Here is a 22,206-nt window from a genome sequence, read left to right as displayed (position 1 = left end):
GTCCCCTACTGAGGATCAAACCCGTAAACAGGCATGTGCCCTAACGGGGAATCAAACCGTGACCTCCTGGTTCATAGGTCGATGCTCAACCAGTGAGTCACACTGGCCAGAAACCTTGTGGTTCTTATTTAAAAAATAAATAAATAAATGGATTTACAGCCATCCAGAGAGCCCAGCTCGGCATTCACAGCAGCTTAGCTGCTGAAACCTCTCTTCACAAAGAGGGCAAGCCTGGGAGTCTGGGATGCCCATGGAAAGGCCTAAGGTTATCACTGCTCGGCACACACTGAAATGAGCACCGAAGAGAACCCAGGCAGGAGTTTCTGCAGCAGACCTGGTAACCACAGCCTCTTAAGAAGGCCCAGACCATATTCTTCAGTCTCTAGCCCACAATGTCCAAAGACCATCAGAGCCCGCCTCCTCTACAGAGGAATCACTTCTGGAACCAGGAAATTGATTCTACTTGCCAACACTGCCCCCAAGAGAATGAGAAAAAGGCTGACCAGTCCCCGGTTTTCCAATGACAATGAGCAGAGGCAGTAACCAGCACCCCAGGGCTCCAAGAAACCTCCAGGCAAGAACTTACACCAGAGTTCATAGTAGTAGTTGCAGCACTGAGACTGTCCACAGCAGTGTCCTGTGTCACAGATGTAGCTCTGATTGTTGGTACCCACACAGGTTTCCTTATCCTAAAAAATAAATAAATAAATAAATAAATAAATAAATAAATAAATAAAACTTAGCATATTAAATTACTTCTCATCCCCCTCTTTCTGGTCATCTGCTCAATCTCCACCAAAATGGTTTGTATCAATATTTATTCCATTAAGAAAAAAATATTAGAGAGAACAGCAAATTTAAGGGGGGAGGGAAAATGGTTTATTAAAGGGAGAAGAGGCCCTGGGCCAGGAAGCTCAGTTGGTTGGAGCATCGTCTCAATGTGCTAAGGCTGTGGGTTCGATCACCGGTCAGGGGATGTACAAGGGTCCACCAATGAATGCTTAAATAAGTGGAATGGCACATCAATGTTTTTCTTCTCTCTCTCTCTCTCTCTCTCTCTCTTCTCTCTCTCTCTCTCTCGGATATAAAATGCTTTAACCCTTTGCACTCGCTTGCTTTTTTCTCGATTCCTTTATTCTAATGCTAACTGTGTCGAGTCACACTCGACATCCGAGTGCAAAAGGTTAAATTATACCCACAGCTCTGGCCGGTGTGGCTCAGTTCCTTGAGTGTTGTCCTGTGCATCAAAAGGTCGCTGGTTTGATTTCCAGTCAAGGCACATGCCCAAGTTTATGGGTTCGATCCCTGGTTGGGGTGTGTGGGGAAGGCAGCCAATCAAAATGGCACATCAATGTTTCTCTCTCTCTCTCTCTCTCTCTCTCTCTCTCTCTCTCTCTCTCTAAGTCAATTATTTCTTTAAGGTCCACATTAAAAAAAAAAAGGGGGAGGGAAGAAGAGGATTCAGCACACACAGCTGACTGCTAAAGAGCAGAGTTCTCAGACAGGAAAGGGTTATGTCATTTTCTTTATACCCAAGCAGAAACACTGGATATTCCAGTGTTATTTAAACTCAGCTGGTAACAAGGTGATGATTCTCCTGTAATGAGCAGTGGTTTTAAATAAAACCAGCTTTTCTGTGAAAGTTCCTGGAATAATTAATGCAGTATGGATTCTAAGATTAGGATTAGCATCTAGTCAGGCATTCCATCCTCCCTTCAAAACACAAGATCTCCAAGGTTAATTACACTGTGATTCAAACAAAGGCTAAAAAACCAGCTACTAAATTCTTCACTTTTAAGAGGTGACCTGCTCAAGTGACCTAGTCCAAATTCAATTTGCTAGATCATTTTTAGCATATTGAATGATCTCTTAATAATCTTGACTGGATATAGGTTCATATTATCCCTTCTCAGGGACAGCTACAGAAAAGGTACTGCTGGGTAACCATCTAGCAGTTTTTTGCCAAATTCTATTCGCAGCACTGGGGAATGGAAATGGAGGTGAAAAAGATTTTTTACACTTCACACTTTAAATACGAAATATCCCACCAGCCAACCTGAACTTCAGCCCAAAATGTTCTCTGGACCACAATGTATATGATGAGACCTGTAAATCAATCACCTGCTCTATCTGGCTTTCAACATTTCTTTATTCTAAAGAAGTAACACATGGATTTACTGAACACTGTTTTGTGCTAAGCACTGAGCTGGGTAAGAGGACTATGCAAAGATAAATAAATAAGACATTGTTCCTATCCTCAAAAAGCTCAGAGTTAAGAAGGGAAAAAACCCTACTCAGCAAAGAAACTCAAACCACAGTATTGTATTTGCTGCTACTCAGGCTGACCCTGCCCACAGCACACATCCGGGCAGATGCCTGCCAGTGGAAACCTAAGTCACATGGTCAGTTCATGCTCTCTGGACCTGGCTTTCCTAGTCTATCTACTTGGCCAAGGGTATAAACAAAGCATGCCAGTGACTCTCTACAGGGATAGGGGCCTGAGAGCAACAATACAGGTACCTGAAGCCATAAGAAGGGCTAAAAACCAGATCCCTGGCTCAGTGCAGGTTTCTACCACACATCCTCAGATGTTTCCTGGTCTTTAAAGAATCTTACACCCCCGTGTAAAGGGGTTTAAGAAGAAGAAACATGGGAAAGGCATTTGTAAACTGGCAATGAGGGTTTCACAATATTGCAAACAATTCTTCCTATCTTTGCCTTCCTGTGTATACCATATACGGAATACAATCACCTGTAAGGCCTGGCGCACATGGAGAAAGCAGATCTCTGCTCACTTTTGCTGGAACACACGCTCCCTGACTTCAGAGTAAAACACTGCTTTCATAAGGATATCAAAAAGTTTCTCCCAGCCTGGCCGGGATGGCTCAGTGTTGGAGCGTCGACCTATGATCCAGGTCACAGTTTGATTCCCAGTCAGGGCACATGCCTGGGTTGCAGGCTTGATCCCCAATGGGGACGGTGCAGGAGGCAGCCAATTAATGATTCTCTCTCATCACTGATGTTTCTATCTCTCTTTCCCTCTCCCTTCCTCTTACTCTAAAAAACAAACAAACAAACAAACAAACAAAAAACCCAAACTTTTTTTAAAAAGCTTCTCCCAAGTCTAACAAGCTTGGAAATACTGTTCTTCTGACACTGGCTCACAAGAACACAGTTCAAAAATGTCCACATAGAGGCTGTGCTGTCTATACCCTGACACATTAAAGAATCCAGTGATACTTCTGCCTCGGGAAAATTTACCAGATGAGGTCCAGGCTCTGAACACAGTAGCCAACTGGTCCTAAGTGAGGCGTGGAATGGAACATGTTTGAAATCTAGACAAGTGGCATCCTCATGACCTACTGGTGTCGGCTTTTCTCTTGGCTCTTCCATCCCCTGAGGCAGGAAGCCTGATATAAACAGGAGCCCACACTTTTTTCCAGGGACAGCAGAACTGTAGTAGCATCCTTTAATACAGAGTTCTCCCAACACTAACCAATATATCTCATCTGTCCTTCCTCTGCCCCCAGACAGAGTCCCCAAGCTGCTTGGATGGTTTTGATTATGGGAATTGTCATTTTCTGCTGCAGGAGAAAGGAAAGATGGTGGGCAGTTAAGGAATGTGAATATATAAGTGGGCTCATGGACCTTTAGCAAAGAAAAAAATGAAGATTGGGGTAGTGAGATGTGTTAAGGTGAACTCCTCCAGAGACAGAGAGACTTTCCGGTGTGAGAAAAAAATCCAGGTGCCTTGCGTTTGGTGCCAGCTCTGCCACAATAGAGGAACAGAACTTTGGTTAAGTTCCTCAGTGGTCCTAAGACTTATTAAGATGCTCTCTAATGTCCCCTTCAACCCTAAGTAAGGCTTTATTATCCTACCCACCACCCATCCCCTCTGACATAACAGCCTGAGTCAACTCAAGAGCTCCTGTAATCTGTCTCCTCTCATTCAAAGTGACACCAAAGAACAGTGACGTGCAAATGCTGCTTGGTGCTTTCCACCCTCTCCTGACAATGAGGGTTTCTAACTGACGTGGCAGTCAATTAGAATGGCATAACAGTGGGTTACCCAATGGACTCTCACAGACCTCACATGGATCAAGATCTATCAGGCAGAAGTGATTAAGAGTTAGTCAGACCTGGGTTCAAAACCCAGTTTATTAACTTATTAAGCCCACTATGCTTATTAACTGTGTGAGCATGGGTAAGTTACTTAACTTCTCTGAGCTTTTAATATCAATATTATTTTGTGAGCCATTATTGTCAGCATGAAAGATCATCCAAACAGCACTTTGCATTCACTTAGAACTCTTTCAGAATAGTAAAGTTCACTGGCTGCTCCAGAGACACAAAGAATAGAAAAAGGAACTGGAGAGCATGCAATGGAAAGTTCAAATATGGAAAATTCTCAGCACCCTTTATGATCATCCTTTGCTTTTCTCCCAAGCATCTTTAAGCACTTTACACACATACGTTGTTCAAGCCAACTCTTGAGGAGTGACAAGTAAATATCCCTCCCACCCCTTTCTGCAGAGAGGAACCAGAGAATGAACTGCACTCTCCCTATGGGCAGGAGCTCTTGTCTCCTTATCCTCCTCCCCGACCTCCAGTATAAGCACAGTGCTTGGCACGCAAAGGTTTGCTTAATGAAACAATGGCAACACAACCTTCATGAAGACAGAGCAACTTGGGATGCATAATATAGCTAATGTATACTTGAACACTTGTTATGTGCCAGGCACTGTTTTTTAAATGCTTTACATGTATTCCTTTATCTGAACTTGAAAGCAATACTATGAAATGGGTAGTATCAGGGAATTGAGGCCAAGAGAGGCTAAGTAATTTGCCTAAGATCACACAACTAGGAAGTAAAGCAATCTAGTTTGTCAGACTTTAGAGCCTGAGTTTTTACCTATTATTAAGCTTCTAGAGGCCTGGTGCATAAAAATTCATGCACTGGAGGGGGGGGTCCCTCAGCCCAGCCTATCCCCTCTCACAGTCCGGGAGCCCTCAGGGGCAGGAGGCAACCTGGCGATCAGGGGAAGGCAATGCCCCATCACACTTCTGCTGCTGCCACTGCTGGCAGCGCAAGCCTTGGCCAGCCCTGGTTGGTTACCTGAGCCCCGGGTGACCCTGGGCGGCTGGGCAGCCACCATCCGAGGCTTGCCTGCACCTTGGTCCAGCCCTGGGCAGCTGGGGGGCTGAGGGGACTGGGGGACTCCAGAGGCAGGCACGCGGAGCAGCCAGACCTGCCCGGGGGCAGGCCTGGCTGTGCCGTGCACCTGCCGCCCCAGCGGAGCTGAGGGAACTGGGCACCACCATCTTTGAGGGTGTGGCAGTCAATTAGCATATTCCCTCCTTATTGGCTGTGGGCTCTGCCATATCTGTGAGGGTGTGACAGTCAATTAGCATGTTCCCTCTTTATTAGATAGGAGAGCCTCTTTGGTTGAAGTTGTACTTTCTCAGTTGCTTTTACCACTTCAGTTGCTTAAATAAATCCAATAAAAGCCCAAATCAAATAAAATCAACACTGGGTCTTTGGTAGGAAAGATAAGGATCCTGTTCTGTGCAGCTCTTTGACTTTGAGAACAGGATCTTTCCTTTTCTACTTGGCAGGGAGGAGAGGCAACATGGGACTCCTCCCTTCTTTGCTCAAAAGGTCATACTTTCACATCCTGATTTTCTGAAGAGCAGAATGGTGTTTCATCCCAGTGTGGAACACAGGGTCTACATTCCTTCCTTCAACATTTACTGAGTACCCTGCATCAGTACTGAGCTGGAGGTGGGGAACACAATAGAAAAATGGCTAAAAACTGTCATGATCCCTGTCCTTGAGGAGCTTGCAGTCTCATGAAAATAATAATAGCAATAATAATAACGTAACCACGTGAGTAGGAAGGGAAAATACATGATTCAGTGAGAGTTACAAGACCTAAGAGCTAGTCATAAAAAGGTCCAGAACAGCTTCTGGGAGGAAGGTAAGCTGGAACTGTGATCGTCAGGATGGCGTCAGGATGGCTGGAAAGTTAGTAACGAGGGAAGAGGGACGGGAAGAACATTACAGGCTGAGGAAAGGAAACAAGCAAAGCGCTTTAGCTAGGAATGGTTGGGGAAGCAGGTAGGAAAGCTAGGTAAGCGGGAACCAGACTGCGCAAGGAGGTGACAAGATCAGATTGCATTTTATTAATTTTGTTTGTTTTCAGATTTGCATTTTAAAGATACCTTCTTCCTGGCAGTTTTCATCTGCTTAAAACACCAAGGCCAAAAAATGCTAGAAAGGTAAAACTTCACATAAATGAACTTTGTGCAAATAACTTGTGCTTTTAGGCTGAGGTCTTTAACCTCAGGGAGGACTGTGGCAATGACCATTGGGATCCTTGTGCCTTCAAGGTATGTGCCTTCAAGTCCTGATACCACAGTGACCGACTCCAAGACCTGGGGCACATATGGTCACTAAACAGAAAGCACAGGCACAAAGAAGAAGCAAGAATGACCAACACCGAACTGGAAAGAACATTTATTACAATGGAAAAGGATGAACAGCATGCCTTTTGCACATATGCAAAAAATTATCTCATCTCTTTGGTGGCAGCATAAACTGTGGGACTAACAACATTTTCCTTAAGAGTTTCCAGGTCTTATAGTTGCTATTCTTAGCTGAGCCACTGTAAAGGTCAATTTAATCAGCACAAGAACTTTCAAAGTGCCAGCATAAAAGGAGACACTGGGCAGTAATAGTTGCCCAGGGATGTTTTTCATTTGCCAATTTATGGGGCTGGAAAAATCTGCTAGCAACTGGCAACAGCATCTTCATGTTCTTAGGAAAGCACTGAAGTTTTAAACTAAAAAAATAGGAAAAGTAATACTTCACAGGATGTTCAGGCACAGGACACTAACTATTCTGGCTGCTAGAGATGAATGAATTTGGAGCACAACTTCTGGCTTTCTTTACAGGGAAAATAAATGGTTTCTAATGGAAACGCCCAATTCCACAAATCAAATATGTATTGAAATTCTTTCCCCAAGTGCCAGGCACTGTGCTGGATGCTACAACTACAGCAATGAGGTAGCAATTCTCAGGGAAGAGATCCTGCTTCTGGCAATACTGCTGGGTAGGTAACTTAAAAATTCTCCTGTCAGAACCCCTAGAAATACTGGCTACATAACAATATCCTTTTAATTACACAGCTGAGCTTGCAAGAAAGCAAGGAGGATCCCCGGGGGCCAAAAATGTGGGAAACTACACTGGTAAATGAGGTCAAGCCTTCCCAGTTGCCCTGGAAAGTGGCTGTTTATTGCTCTTGGGCCTACCTGAAACAGGGACTTGGAACTAAGCACCAATATAAAGTGAGAATTCTCAAAGAGAGAGAAAGCAGACTAGAAAAACAACTAGCCCATTGGTGTGTATACATTTTTTGGGGACACACTGTATTTTACAATAAGAAAGTTAAGCTCACTTTTTCCCTAATACTTTTGAAGAGCTGGGAAAATAAGTAGAATTGTCCAAAGGCACATATTTTGAAGCTATGGAAAAATTGGGGGTAAAGGAAAGTAAGCTCTGACAGAGGAATGATTCAGCAAGGAGTCCTGGCCTATCCAACCTCCGGCTATCTGATGGTAGGAGTTGTTATATACTACTTTTGTCTGAGTCACAATGTGCACTATACATGACAATGACGCCTTTAAGCTTTATTAGCTAAAGAAGCTCTGATAAAGGGCAGGCCATTGTTAAGAAGCTGGCCAAGACTCTGCTTTGCATATTAGGAAAGAACTGGTATATTAGGAAAGAACTTTTATGCTGTTTGATTGAGTTCAGTAATTTTCCAAAAAGACAAACAGCGTGGGGCAGGTTTCCCTAACCAAGCCAGTAAATCTTATCTGATAAGATTCAGCCTCGTCCCTCAAATTGGATAGTGTGCCCTTAAGACCTCTGGACTCCAGCTTGCTGGGCTCAGGAACACCCAGTCTCCCACCCTCTAGCTGTAAAGTGCCTTTAAGGGTAAAGCCAAAGACTGGCGCTACTGACAAGACTTGAGAAAAGCCTAGAATCAATGGGAGCAACTGCTGCTTCAAGATTTGGCTAAAGTGTGTGCTGCTGAAAGGTAGTCCCCAAAGCCCCTGATGTAGCAGGGACAGGTGAGGGCCTCCTGGAATAAATTTATCAGTCTTCTCTTAAAGAATGACACTCCAAGAATCTGAGGAAGGGCAATACAGTGAATCCTGGGGGGGGGGGGCATGCAGGAGACAGCAGATCAATGATTCTCATCATTGATGTTTCTATCCCTCTCCCTCTCTTAAAATCAATAAAAACAAATTAAAAAAAAAATAAAACACACTTCCCTGATTATGCTCACATATATTCAAGTTTGAGAAGCATTGCCCTAGATTTATAATAAACGTAAAATATACACAGTTCTTGCCCCCTAAAAGTGGAATAGTCTAATATTCTTTTTCTAGAATCCCAAACACATCCCAACATAGTTTCCCCTCAAGAATAGCCATTTTGAATCAAGACATTAAATTATTTATAACCTCTCTACCTCAATCCATAAAAATATACATACAGTATACCACAAGCATAATTTTTTTAAAGTAATATGTCAGTTGGGTGCATTCCTATCAACTCTAGCACTGTTGCTGCCAGAGCTGCATTGCAACTGGATCCTCATTAAATAGCCCCCAAACAGAGCAGCCAGCAAATAAATTAAAATCCATTTCCTGTGTTGCTATTAGGAACCTGAATAACAAACTCAGATAAAGCCACTTGACCCTGGTAGGAAACTCTCAGAGCAAAGACTGGAAGTTGCAACATATCCCATGGTTTTATTAAAGGCTACTTGTCAGCGCAAGCAGGCCTGCAGGGTCTGGCTGGCTGCAGCAGTACTGGACACTGGATTAATGTGTCACTCTTTCCCCCTGGACATTTAGAAAGAAAAGCAGTCCTACCTCATGGTTCCCCCTGACAATCCCTCATCACTGGTGTCTGTCTGTCTGTCTGTCTCTCTCTCTCTCTCTCTCTCTCTCTCTCTTTTAAGAGATACACCTCTTTCTTTTTTTAAATTGTTTTTAATTGATTTTAGAGAGAGGAAGGGAGAGGGGGAGAGAGTGGGGGAGAAACATCGATATGAGAGAGAAACATTGATCGGTTGCCTCCCCGACCAGGGATCAAACCCACAACCTGGGTATGTGCCCTGATCAGAAATCAAACCAGTGAGTGACCTTTTGGTACATGGGATGAGCTCAACCAACTCAGCCACACCAGCCAGGGCTCATCACTGGTTTCTTCTGTCACAGATAAATACGAGAAATGTGGCATTTCAGCAAGAGCTGGTGCAGAGAGTCGAGAAACAAAATAGCAGGCAGCATGTGACAGAGCAGGTGGGCAATTCAGCAGACTGCCATGTGTCCACGGTTGGTCCTATGAGGGTAGTCCTTTCCTTCCCATGTTGTATCACTGCCTCTCCTGTTAAAAGCAGGGACTGCAAACTGGTGGACCTCCGGACACAATGGGCCTACTACTAATCAATTCTATGTCCACATGGTACTTGTTTCCCGATGTTTTGAAAAATTGAATTATCTGTATAACATTTTAAAATGAGAACAATTCATACAGAAATTCAGATTTCCAGATGCTCCTGAAAATTCAGGACCCATATATTAGGGCCTTAAGCCAAATTAGGCTGAGTCACAGATGTTCATGAGTTCTGGCTCCACCACAGCCTCCCCCACAATCCCTACTGTCTATCAGTGATGGCGAACCTATGACACGCGTGTCAGCACTGACACGCGTAGCCATTTCTGATGACACGCGGCCGCATGCCGAGGATGAAACATTTGCTGCTCCTGAGGATGAAACATTTGCGACTAGAGTCTTGGAGTTAGTTTTTTCCTCAAAGTGACACACTACCCGAGTTATGCTCAGTTTTTTGGCGAAGTTTGACACACCAAGCTCAAAAGGTTGCCCATCACTGGTCTAAATACTTCATCTACTTGACTCAAGCATGTCACTGCCTGGCCCCTGTAGGCATCTGATTAGCTTCTCTTGCTCTCGTGTTCAGTAATAGACTGTTCATCCCCTCACCTTGAGATTAAGACATGCGGTAGAGGCCCAAATATAAACAGCAGACATCTGAATTCTCTATGCTGAAGCTCAAGAAACACCTTACACACGACATGTAAAACAGGTACCTGGACAAAGAGAGGGCCCCCCTTTCTTGCATACGGGAAATACCTCTGCAGAATCAGGAAAACCTCCTGCCTTAACATTCAAGAGATGTGACAGAGAAGCAAGTTCTGCTCAGTGTCTGTGTTAATTAATCATTTGGCTGGGCATTTTTATATATGTTATATATTCCCCTTTATAGGAAATGAGGGAACTAGTTTAGAGTGGTCACACAGCTAGAACAAGTTTTCTAAACCTAAAGCCCAAATTTTAGTGGGAAGAATTTCATGCTTAGGGCTTAACCTAAACTTTCCTACTATATGCTGACAGGCACAAAAACAACAGGTAAGATGTGAACTTGGCCTTTGAGGAACTTCGTACTAACTAAACTGTTACGTTAAAAAAACACACACAACAACAACAACAACAACAAAAACCATGGACAGACAATAGTGCTGGGAAGGCCTGGAGAGAAGGGGTCAATGGGAGGAAAAAGGAGGCATCTGTAATGTTTTCAACAATAAAGATAAATAAAATTTTTTTTGAAAGTTTATCTCTGGCCAGGCAGCTCAGCCAGTTACAGTGTCGTTCTAATATGCCAAGGTTGCGGGTTCGATCACCAGTCAGGGCACACACAAGAAGCAACCAATGAATGTATAAATAAGTGGAACAACAAACCGATGTTTCTCTTTTTCTCTCTCTCAAATCAATAAAAAAAAAATTATTTAATGTTTACTCATATTTTATGGATAAGGAACTAACATTTAGCATAAGACTGCAGATGACAGAACTGGTATCCTCAAAACCCTGGTCTTCTGGCTTTTGGTTCAATATTATTTCTATGACTGGTTTCTAGCTCATCAAAGTCTTTGTTCTATCTTGAACATGGCTCTTGATCAAATAAATTACTTCTCTGAAAGGGATCTGAAATAGTGAAGGTACAAGTTAATTTGTTGCTAATGGGCTTTAAAAGAGATTCACCAGTTTCATTTGACAGTGAAGAGCACACATGGGCACAGTCCTCATTTTAAGCAAAATTCTAAATTTAACCCCATTTTTTTGCCAGCAGTTCTATCCTGCCGCGGTAGGCTTTTGTTGGGAGCTAAAGAATAATGGGACTTGTCTTGTGTGCCTGTTGGTCTAGAGACAAGTACCAGAGATCTAGTGCCAATAAAAAGTTCAACACTGTTCAAGGAAACGGTTTACTTCTACCTCGGACAAAGGGCCACATTAAAAATGGTCTCCCTGCGAACAGATACAATTTTTTTTTTAATCTTCAGAATCCAGAGGCTCCATCTCCAAAATATGCTGAATAACTCTAAAGAACTTTCTGAACTCTAAGACCTTACACTTAAAGATTAAAAGATGATTTAGAAAAGGGATGTCAATCTCTCACGTGCACCTACCCAAGACACACAGCAGTAGGCACCTGGCTTGAAATACGGCCTGCCATTAAAATAACCACAGCCTAATTCAGGCGTCCTCAAACTACGGCCCGAGGGCCACATGCGGGTGTTTCTGCCGTTTTGTTTTTTCACTTCAAAATAAGATATGTGCAGTGTGCATAGGAATTTGTTCATAGTTTTTTTTAAACTATAGTCCGGCCCTCCAACGGTCTGAGGGACAGTGAACTGGCCCCCAGTTTAAAAAGTTTGAGGACCCCTGGATTGGTCTTTAAGCTGTATGAAGTTATTTGGGCACTACTGGGATCCTACCCTTCAGGGGGTTGCTTATCCAGATTATTCCCATTAAGTGATGAAATGTCAGTTCCGGAGGGCTGGATCTTATTTTTATTTTTTTAATCCTCACTGGAGGATATTTTTTCCATTGATTTTTTTTAAGAGAGAGAATGGAAGGGAGAGGGAGAGAGAGAGAAACATCGATTGGTTGCCTCCCACACGCACCGCGACCAGAGCCAGGAAGCCTGCAACCGAGGTACGTGTCCCTGACCGGAATCGAACCCAGGACCCTTCAGTCTGCAGGCAGACGCTCTAACCACTGAGCAAACAGGATAGGGCCAGAGGGCTGGATCTTAGTTTCCCACCCAGAGTTTCTGGCACCATTGACATTTGGACCCAGATCATTCTTTGCTGTGAGGATTGTCCTGCGCTTTGCAGGATGTTTATTTGCAGTGTCCCTGGCTTTTACTTGATAGAAGCAGGTAGCAACACCCACCCTCCTTGTTGTAACAACCAACAATGTCCAAACATTGCCAGATGTCCCCTGAAGAGGGGGGGGGGAACTTCCCCTAGTTTTAGAACCACTGTTCCAGACAAATTTTACCCCACAATTTAGTGCAGATCTTGTTCCATCCAGTCTTGTTGCCTGGTGGCCTCAGGGGCTCCCCAACCACTATAAATTCCCTGAGAGCAGGACTAATGTCAATCTCTCAAGTGCACCTACCCTAGCAAAACCTTCAGAAAGTACTGATCCTGGTGACTAACAGTCAAGTAACTCCTGGGCTGATCCTGCCCCACACTCCCTGTGCCTCTTAGCTATGACGTACAAGAAGGGATCCTCCAACTGTTAGGCGGTGGTGATGTGATTTCGCATTACCGCGGAGGGACCTACCCAGGGTTTTCTGGTCATGACAGGTTTACAGTAACCCAGCAAAATCTAAGCCTGGCCCAGATTTATTCTGGAACCTCACCCAGAGACAGGGGAGTGATTGCACATTCTATTTTTGCTGGCAGCCTGCCCCAGCCTATCCTGGGCCTCCTCACCACACTCCAGAGCCACACCCAGAGTGGGAGGTCACAGGTATTCACACCACCGCCTGGTGGGTAACTAGGGATTTCCAAACCTTGATGAAAACCACACCACACGATAAGTTGGGCAGTATATAAAACCATGAATGAGAGCGTGTGTCACAGTTTAGTGGAAGCTTCTGAGAGGAGTGTGCTAAACAAGAGAACCAAACAATAATAAATACTCTGGCCTCCTTGATGCAGTGCCCAAGGGAACCAATGTCTTATATGCAACACAGTCCCAGCAAACCCTCAGCCGCTTTTAGGAAAAGAAGGCACTGTGTCATATTCCAGCCATTCTCAAAGCATGTCTCCCACTCTCCTAAAATGCATACAGCTTCCCACCACTGCCCCTCCTCTCCCTTTCAGTTAAAAGAACAAGATAATTCAAGCCAGTCACCTCAGACTGAATCACCATTTCCAACAACTGGCAACAGAAGCCTCGTGTGAGGTCCAGGGTTCGAGCCCAGTTGAGCTCTGCCCAAGGAAGCAATGGCTACAGAGGGGCACAGAAATGGCAAAAACAGGTCAACCTGCCGGGCTATTTCAACTATAGATTAGCACAAACAGTCAAGGACTTGCTTGCTGGGAGGGGGGGGGAGGGAGGGAGGGTAGAGTTAAGAAACTAGTATTTGGTTGGTAGGGAATCAAGCAGGAGAAGATATTTTACAGCCCAGTTTTTTAAGTAGCCTAAAATTATTGTTTTTCTGGACTAAAATTTACCTCTTCAAGGGAAAGGGGAGGGAAGGGGTGGATCAAACTCATGGGATGTCACTGGAGAAAGTAAATGTTTTCTTTGGCTCCATCCTGGGTAAAAGTTTCAAAATCAGCAGACAGTCTTCTTTTCCACTAACGTATTGTCCAGTCCACTGGTTTCACTTTGCTTTGATAACAGGAATGTGATGAAAACAAGCCAGATTCCTCTTAAGAAGTACCTTCTTATAATAAACATGGTTGGGGTTCAAAAATCCACCTGAAGCCCTGGCCAGTTTGTCCAGTGGTTAGTGTCAACTCGTGGTTCGATTTCCAGTTAAGGGTATATACCTCGGTTGCAGGCTCGATCCCCAGCCCTGGTTAGGGCTTGTGCGGTAATTGATGTGTCTCTCACATTGGTTTCTCTCTCTCTCTCTCTCTCTCTTTCTCTAAAAACCAGTGGAAAAATATCCTCAGGTGAGGATTAAAAAAATATTCACCTGAAAAGGCTTAGATGACAGCCACCCTTTCTCACCTTTAGGGGACAATAGTGAACTGAGGTGTTCTGTGATGCCGTCACAAGACTTTTACAAGTCAGTTCCGAGAAGGATTTTGGCTCCAACCTTAGGCAGTACAAACAAGTGTCACCTGGCGTGTGCTGCACCATACACAGCCAGTTACCTTCCGAGCAGGATCTTGCTCAATTTGTCCTGAACCTGGTAGAGAGAGGCTAAGCACACAAAGAGGGTAATGGTGACTGGAAGTCAACACTTAGTCCTCTGCTGAGCCCAGGACACGCAAAGAGAAGGTCTTGGTGCTGGTACCACAGCAGGGCAATATGTGAGAGTAGGACAACACTGAGAAGACCTGGCCCAGAGACACCATTAGCTGTGAGATCCTGAAGAGAGAACACTGAGTTTCAGTTTCCTCACAGTAGAAAGGAGATAAGACTGCCTACCTCCTGGGTGGCTGTCTTGATGAAATAATAAAAGTATCATGTAAGCCCGGTTGGCGTGGCTCAGTGGTTGTGCGTCAACCTATGAAGTAAGAGGTCATGTTTCGATTTCTGTTCAGGGCACATGCCTGGCCTGTGGGCTTGATCCCCAATGGGGGGCATGCAAGAGGCAGCCAATCAATGCTTCTCTCTCATCACTGACGTTTCTGTCTCTCTCTGCTTCTCCCTTCCTCTCTGAAATCAATAAAGATATATTTTTTAAAGTATCATGTAAATATCGGATAATATTCAGTAGTTTATGAGTAAATTAGACGTTGGCAAATTCCCTCTTCCTAGTCATGGCTCCCACCTTGCAGCTTTAGGCTGGCTATCACCACAGGGTTTTCACTGATGTCCTTGTAAGACCCTAAGATCTCTTACCATGCAAGGGAGCAAATGGGGTTCAACATCTGGATGACCTGACAATCTAGCAAGCATCAGGCCAAGCAAGGGCCTGTAAGTACCGGCTCCCCCTTTCAAGAATGCAAAGAGCCCCTTGGGCCAGGAGTTGGTTCCTCTTAGATGTCCCTATCCATCACAAATTCTAACATGGAAAGAGCACACTGCCTGAGAGAGTCCCAGACCTACCCCAGCTTTATTGGAGACTACTCATTTCTAGTATCAGAGATCATCTTACTTTATCGGTGAGGACAAGTTGGGGTGCAGTGAGCCCCTCCCACAACATTCCGAGGTACAAGATATAAATTATTGTCTTGATGGATCTAGCCTGCATTCCATCGACTAGAACTTATCTTCAACTGGCCCTATAGTGAGTGCAACAACTGAGACTACTGGAGTGTGGAAAGGGCCACCGGTAGAAAGCTATTTCTTCACTCCTCTTCACTCACAGAGCACTCTATTCCTCTCCAGTGTTACTCAGCATCACCTGCCTAATGTTCCAGTTACCTGCACACTTGTTCTATTTCCCCTACTTGACTGTAAACCTTGAGGGCAGGGACAGCGTTTATACGTACTTGTATGCACAACGTATTTTGAATAAAATAGGTGCACAACACTTTTCAGATACAGAATATTGGTCATAAGAATCCTTCAGCATTATAAAAATCAATGCCTTCTGAGTCAAACAGGAAATAAAATTCATGTAAATCAGCAGACTAAGAACATTCTATTGAAATCTTGTTCTCTGAAAATCAGTAATCCATCTGTTAGCTATACATGATAGATTTTCCCTTAACCAGAAATCTCTGATCTTGCCAGATAATACAAAAATAAACTAAAATAGCATGCTTAAGTGTGTATTTTATCTAAAATTTGGAACACCGCACTATTCAAAAAAAAAGTTCAGCAGGTGACTCTCTTCTGAACTTTAGCTCCTCTAAGCACAAAAACTATTCTTTAGTCAACACTGTATTAGTTCTTCCACACAAAGAACAGTAAAGACAGCTCACTGGAAGGAAGGTACAGGCCTATCTGCCCTTTATAGACAGTGAATTCATGCCACACTCATTTTGACTGAAGTGCCCTAATGTTTCCTCCTTCTCTGTGACATATAGGACTCCAATACTGGTGAGCCAAGTTCTTTAACAAAGACCCACAGATGACGGTTTCCCTTCTCATCCATAGGAGAAAACAAAAACAACAGTCCCAACCTGATCTGTCTAGAATGCTCTTTCCCCAGCTCATATGTCTGGTAAACTCCTCCTCATCCTTCAAGATTCAGGTCAGATATCACCTTCTCAGGAGAGCCTTCCAAGCCACTTCCCCTCCCCCAACCAGATTTAGATGCTTTCCCACCCTCAGCTATCACAGGCCCTGGGGATTCCTCAGGTGTAGTCTCAGCACATGGTAATGTAACTATTTCCAGGCTACTAAAGGTCGGGTGGAATGGGGAGGCGTCTCTCAAGGTGTGACCAGAAATTTCCAGGATCAGAACCACTTGAAGAACTTCACAGAAATGCATATCCCCACACCCCCCACCTACTGAATCTGCACTTTAATAAGCCAGATTCACAGGGGATTTTTATGCATTTTAAGAACTGCATTAGAGTGTGAGCTTCCAGGAAGTAAGGACTGTGCTTATTTTGTCTTAGCATCCTTTGTACCTTGACCCCATTCATTAAGTGTTCAAAACCTCCATGCAGTGGCATTATCCAGTAGATGATGCATGCCTGAGAGTCTTCAGAGTAAAATGCAAATGTTCACACAGAGAAGAGCAATGTCTTTCCTAGATGGTCCCTGGGCCACCTAGAAACAACACTCAGAAAATATGCCCCAACTGGAACAATGCATTAATCCTACTCTACTCTCACAGACATTAGGCATAGCAGTCCAGGTGAGAAAATCTTCAGGCTTTCAAAAAAAAAAAAAAAAAAAAGTCAACTACCATTTCCCTAATGAGCTGAAGAATTTGGGCAAGTACTCAGCATGTACTTTTGTAGAAACAGAACCACACTATCACATAAGACAAGGTTGTGAGTTGTGGATTAAAAGGGGAAAAATATTTTAAAGTGCATACATATTATACATAATAAAGACTAATAGCACAGGGAGGGTGGGGAGAGATTAACAGGGGAATTTATAAGCATATATGCATGGCCCACAAGCAATAAAGTGTGGTGAAGGGGGGCTGGGGAGTAGGAAGGGGTGGGAGTGGAATGGGGTGAAGGGGGACAATGGGGAAAAAAAAGAGGACATCTGTAATACTTTCAACAATAAAGATAAAATTTTAAAAAGACTAATAGCATATATAGTTTATATCATTTTTTAAAAAACAAAATTATCACCAAGTAATCTTTACAAGGCTGGCTTTTACATAGGTCCAATAAAGAACATAGTTACACTATCGCACAGAAATGCTAGAAATATACAAAATTCTGTAACCAAAATACTCAAGGTTTTTATAGGCAAAGCTTGAATCCCAGAAGCCTAGGGCACAAAGGGCCTCCAAGAGGTTCTCTAGTTCAGCCTTCTACCAGGAACCTGTTCAGAAGCAAGAGTAAAGATTCACCTGCTGTTGAACCTCCGAGGTGCTCCTCATTGACCACCAACCGGGCCCTTACCCATCACTGCATCCTCTCACTTAACTGAGTGGAGGGTACTGGATTTCCTCTCGCCCCCAATACATAAGATGTACACTGGTACATACATCCCCCAACTCTCAGTCAATGCACAACATAGTCACCAAATGACTGGTGCAAGAGCTCCTGCCCACCCACACCCTCCATAGTCCGGCCTCTGCTTCCTGGTATCCCTTTGGTCCTGCATCCTTTAGGAATGAGTAGATAAAAATAATAGTTGTTTTTAACGAAATGCCAACTCTCAGCCCGCCAAAGTGCTACTGTTTTAAATACATTCTTTTGTGAAATCCTCCCAATAACTCTTTGAGCAGGCTTTATTATTTCCATTTCAAAGATGAGGTTCAGAGCATTTAAGCAGGGCTGCCCTGCTGAGACCCCAGAGGAGTCAAGATATGAACACAGGTCTCTCTGGCTCCCCAGCCCTGCTCTTGTCTCTATCAGGCTCTCTCCCCGTCATCTGACCCAGCATGGGATGCTTCACCCATCCCATTTCCAATGCTGCTCAAAAGCCTCACCAGGGCTCACTCTGCCCATAGGTTAAAATGACAGTCTTGGGTGACAGAGGAGATGCTCAAATGGGACCCCACTCTCTGCTCATCAACTGCATTAAAGGAACACTGAAGATCAACAAGAGCAATAATGGAATATGTGGAGCTATTCAGAGAAGCTTACTTTTAAAAGAATTTCAGGCAACCCAAGGGAGATCTGCTCACCTAGCACTTTTAAGACCAGCAGTCCTTAACAGGGACTCTCTAAGGCTTCAGGTCTGATCTTCCCTGTGGCTTTTCCTCACCAGGAACAGGCAGCAGAGGGTGTGTGTCCCACCCCACCCCCTCTTACAGCCGCTGCCGCCAGTTACAGTTACGCATTCCGATACAGACATGCCTTTCAGACCAAGGAGGGGGTGGGGATGGCCAACTCTCAGAAGCCCTGGAACAAACAGTCAGCAACAGCTGTGTCCGAAGCAGACAGCAGTTGGTCCCTTGCTACTGTTTTCTCATCCCAACTAGGTTACCAGCTATAATGTAGTGCCCCTACTTCAAACAGTAGCTCCCAAAACAATCAAGTCTCGGCCATAGGGGTCTGCTGGTTTTGAAAAATCAGTCAAGAAGGCCGAAAGGTGGTCCATTCCACCCCCATCCCTCTACGGTCCCTCAGGCACGCAGGATGTCCCTCAGGCACGCAGCCCTGACCACAGGCTTAAAAGGAGAAAGCCCTTTCCATTAAAAGAAGGTCCCCTCTCCCCACTCAGAAATCTCTTTAGAACCAGAGAACTGTGAAGAAATCTCTGCTAACTAGCCAAATCAAAACGGAGAAGGAATAAAAAGGGTTTCTTTCTGATCAAGAACCCCATTCTGCCTCTCCCCCTCCCCCACCTCAATCTCTCTCAACTGTTTCCTCCAAGCAGCTCTGGAAATGGTCTTACGGTGTCTAATGGAAAATCAGAATGGACGCCCCAGACAGACTCAGGGATGTAGGGAGTTAAGAATGTGGTGGCTCTAGAAGTAAGGAGCCACTATAAACACCAAGGGAAGACTAGAAATCTCTGTATGGGAGCTGTCCTGTTACAACTGCGAGACATTTTCTAAAAGGTTCCAACCTCCACCCCATAAACAAACTCCCACCCGTCTTCCCTTCCCAACCCGGATCCACGTACACACAGCCAGTTCATTACCTGTCTAAGACCCAACAGGGAAGGCATCCTGCAAGAGCATCATCCACACTAACGTTTGCAACAAAGGGCTTTTAAAAGTTAAGTTCTTGGAATGAGCATTTCCCCTGGTGGGCCTGTGTGCTCCGCAGTCCCAGTTAAGCAGCCTTCCTGAGCAAAGCAGAGAAAGTAAACAGAGTCCTGAGACCAAGCAGGCGCTCTACCTCCTGCTCTCCTTGCTACTCCCCACTGTCTGGCTCCAACCCACCCCCACCTTCTCGTGACATATCTCAGACGCAGCAAAGCCGAAGCTGTCTGCCAAGGGGGAAATGACATCAGTTCAGGCACAGCAGAAAAAGCTCCAGACAGCTGCTGTGGAATAGTGAGGAGGATGTGCTGCAAACCCACGAGGGCCAGCCCTAGACCCACTAGCGCTGGAGCCTACAACGGAGGACAGAAGCGGCCCCACTCCTATCAGCTCCCCTCGGCTCTGAGCAGGCTTGGCTGTACATAAAGCAAGAGTCTAAAGCTGAGAAGAGCTACATTTCTCTGAATAAGGACCCGACACTACAACCCCCAAGGTATTGTTTCTCCTCCTTGGGAAAGAAAATCAAGCCGAATGACTTAGTTTCACAGAACCTCCCCCCTCCTCCCGCTCCCCCCACCCGACCCCTGCCAGAGTCCCTGCTCAACAAATAGTGCTTTAAGTCTCTAGCGGTCCCACTTTCTCTAGGGATTCAGACAATTCGCAGGGGGCGTGGAGAAGCACCTCTTTCCCAGCTGAGGTATGACATGCTACCTTGGACACTGATCTCTCCAGCCCTCACTTCAACAGAAGAGTTTATATTTCATAAACAAACTGCGCATGTACAGGTGCCAACATCTTTCCTCACTTGTCTTACAAAAGGTACAACAAGTCCCACCGCAGCCTCCAAGTTGCCAGTAAAGCAGATCATCTATATTTAACTCTTGCTTCTGAAAAGTTCACCACCTTAGGTTTGTTATGCCTTCTTCTCTAAGCTCAGTTTATGGAGAAAATGGCTCTCTTAACAGCAAGCTTTGCATAAAAAGCAAAGGCCCCTGGGGCTGGTGTCCTGATCTGACTTTTCCTAGTCAGTGATGTAAGCCAGCTCTCATCTGGCCACCGTTCCCTAAGCAGCAGGTCACAGTAGCTCTCTCTGACCTGGAATCCTCTACCAAAGAAAACACTAGCAAAGGACAAAGGGCCTATGTTTGGATTTGGACTTGCAGACATAACTCTCCTTAAGGAGAACAATCTTTAGAGGAACTTCATAAATCCCAAGTTACTTTCTACTAACTTCGTAAGGTGCAAATTAGGTATAGTTTCCATGACTCAAAGCAAGTATATCTCATCATCTTATTTTCTTCAACAATTTTCTTTCAGTGATATTTATCAAAGGCCTCCTTGGGAGTGGCACGGTGCTTAGTATGACCCAGGTAAATCAGAAATGAGTCTTGCAAATTAGTATCTTTCACCCCCACCTAGGATAATAAATTAGCAGTACACAGCACTTAGAGCATGGTGAATTGCCAGAAGTATTTTTCAATCATTAGTGAATCCAGCCAAATACTAGGTGCTTGCTTCAGGTCTCCCACTGCCGGTCAAGGTCACATTGACTTTCCTGACAAGGAAATGAATGAGCCAAGCCAGCTGAGCCATTTCCTCAAGGCTTATGAAAAGAATGAATCACAGGCTCACTGCTATGGAGAAGAGAAGAGGGGAGATGTGCAGAGAGAAGTGGCTTCTGCTGCTAAAAGAATGGCCTAGGGAACCATTCTTTGGCATATATGCATTCTTAAGACACGGTCATACTGTCTATCCCATGCCTTGCTACAGTCCTCACCTAGAGGCCAAATTGCCAGCCAGGTAGGCCTGGACATCAAGGCACAGCCACCCAAAGAAGAGCGAAAAAGCTGTTTTCAATGCCTTCCTTTCATTTCCTCAGTTCCCTGGCAACAGCCGACCACCACAAAGCAAGTGCATCATTAAGTGTGACAACCAAACCGGAGGAAAGGGCATCCTAAGCCCTTCAGGGGCAACTCTGATCTGAACCTACCTAACAAGACAGAGTGGCACATGCAGTTCTCCAGAAAGAGTACCATGGCGTAAGTGTGCTTACTCATTTGTTCCACATCTACTGAACGCCCAGTGTGCCAGGCACTGTTCTAGGGCCTACAGATACCACCATGAACAAAATACCCAAGAACCCTTGCTCTGATAGGCTATGTAAACATTCCCCATTTCTAAACAATACTCATCAGCAGTGATCTCTGAATAAGTGGAATTGCAACAAAATTACTAGAAAATAAATAATAATTTTGTAGAAGTTCAATCTAAATGATCAAAATTGCATCATAGACTTCCTGATGTTCCCCTAATACCATGGTCGGCAAACTGCGGCTCGCGAACCACATGCAGCTCTTTGGCCCCTTGAGTGTGGCTCTTCCACAAAATACCACAGCCTGGGCGAGTCTATTTTGAAGAAGTGGCGTTAGAAGAAGTTTAAGTTTAAAAATTTGGCTCTCAAAAGAAATTTCAATCGTTGTACTGTTGATATTTGGCTCTGTTGACTAATGAGTTTGCCGACCACTGCCCTAATAAATACTACTTTAATGGATACTACTCAAGACAGTGTTTCTAATCAGCATTTTTTTTTTTTACTTACGAGATTATACATTCCTGTGGGCAAGGCAGCATTAAACCCAAAGCATTACACTTAGCACAATATCATACACTATAATAGAGTGGCTACTGACCATGGATGGCTTCTTTTCACTCATCTACTTTTTCTTGCCCAGCCCCTTGCTGACCAACTCTCATTGAGCACGGAGATTTGGGGAGTGGAGGGGTGAGGAGAAAAAGAGGCTGAATTGGTAAACGCAGGCATTCCAAGGAAAGC

The 22,206-nt window shown here is 44.5% G+C and overlaps 1 protein-coding gene across 3 annotated transcripts in view; it reads right to left on the bottom strand.

Moving 5' to 3' along the window:
- WBP1L (WW domain binding protein 1 like) overlaps window positions 1–22,206 on the bottom strand; it is a 55,512-nt gene that overhangs the window by 14,255 nt on the left and 19,051 nt on the right. For all 3 annotated transcript variants that reach the window (XM_054729133.1, XM_054729132.1, XM_054729131.1), the window contains one exon: window positions 587–689. In XM_054729133.1, coding sequence (XP_054585108.1) covers window positions 587–689 — 103 coding nt within the window. The remainder of the gene's footprint in view (window positions 1–586; window positions 690–22,206) is intronic.

This window comes from Eptesicus fuscus, chromosome 17 (assembly GCF_027574615.1).
Source record: "Eptesicus fuscus isolate TK198812 chromosome 17, DD_ASM_mEF_20220401, whole genome shotgun sequence".
NCBI lineage: Eukaryota > Metazoa > Chordata > Mammalia > Chiroptera > Vespertilionidae > Eptesicus > Eptesicus fuscus.
Note: the sequence above shows the minus strand (reverse complement) of the source record. Positions and strands in the feature narration are given on the sequence as shown.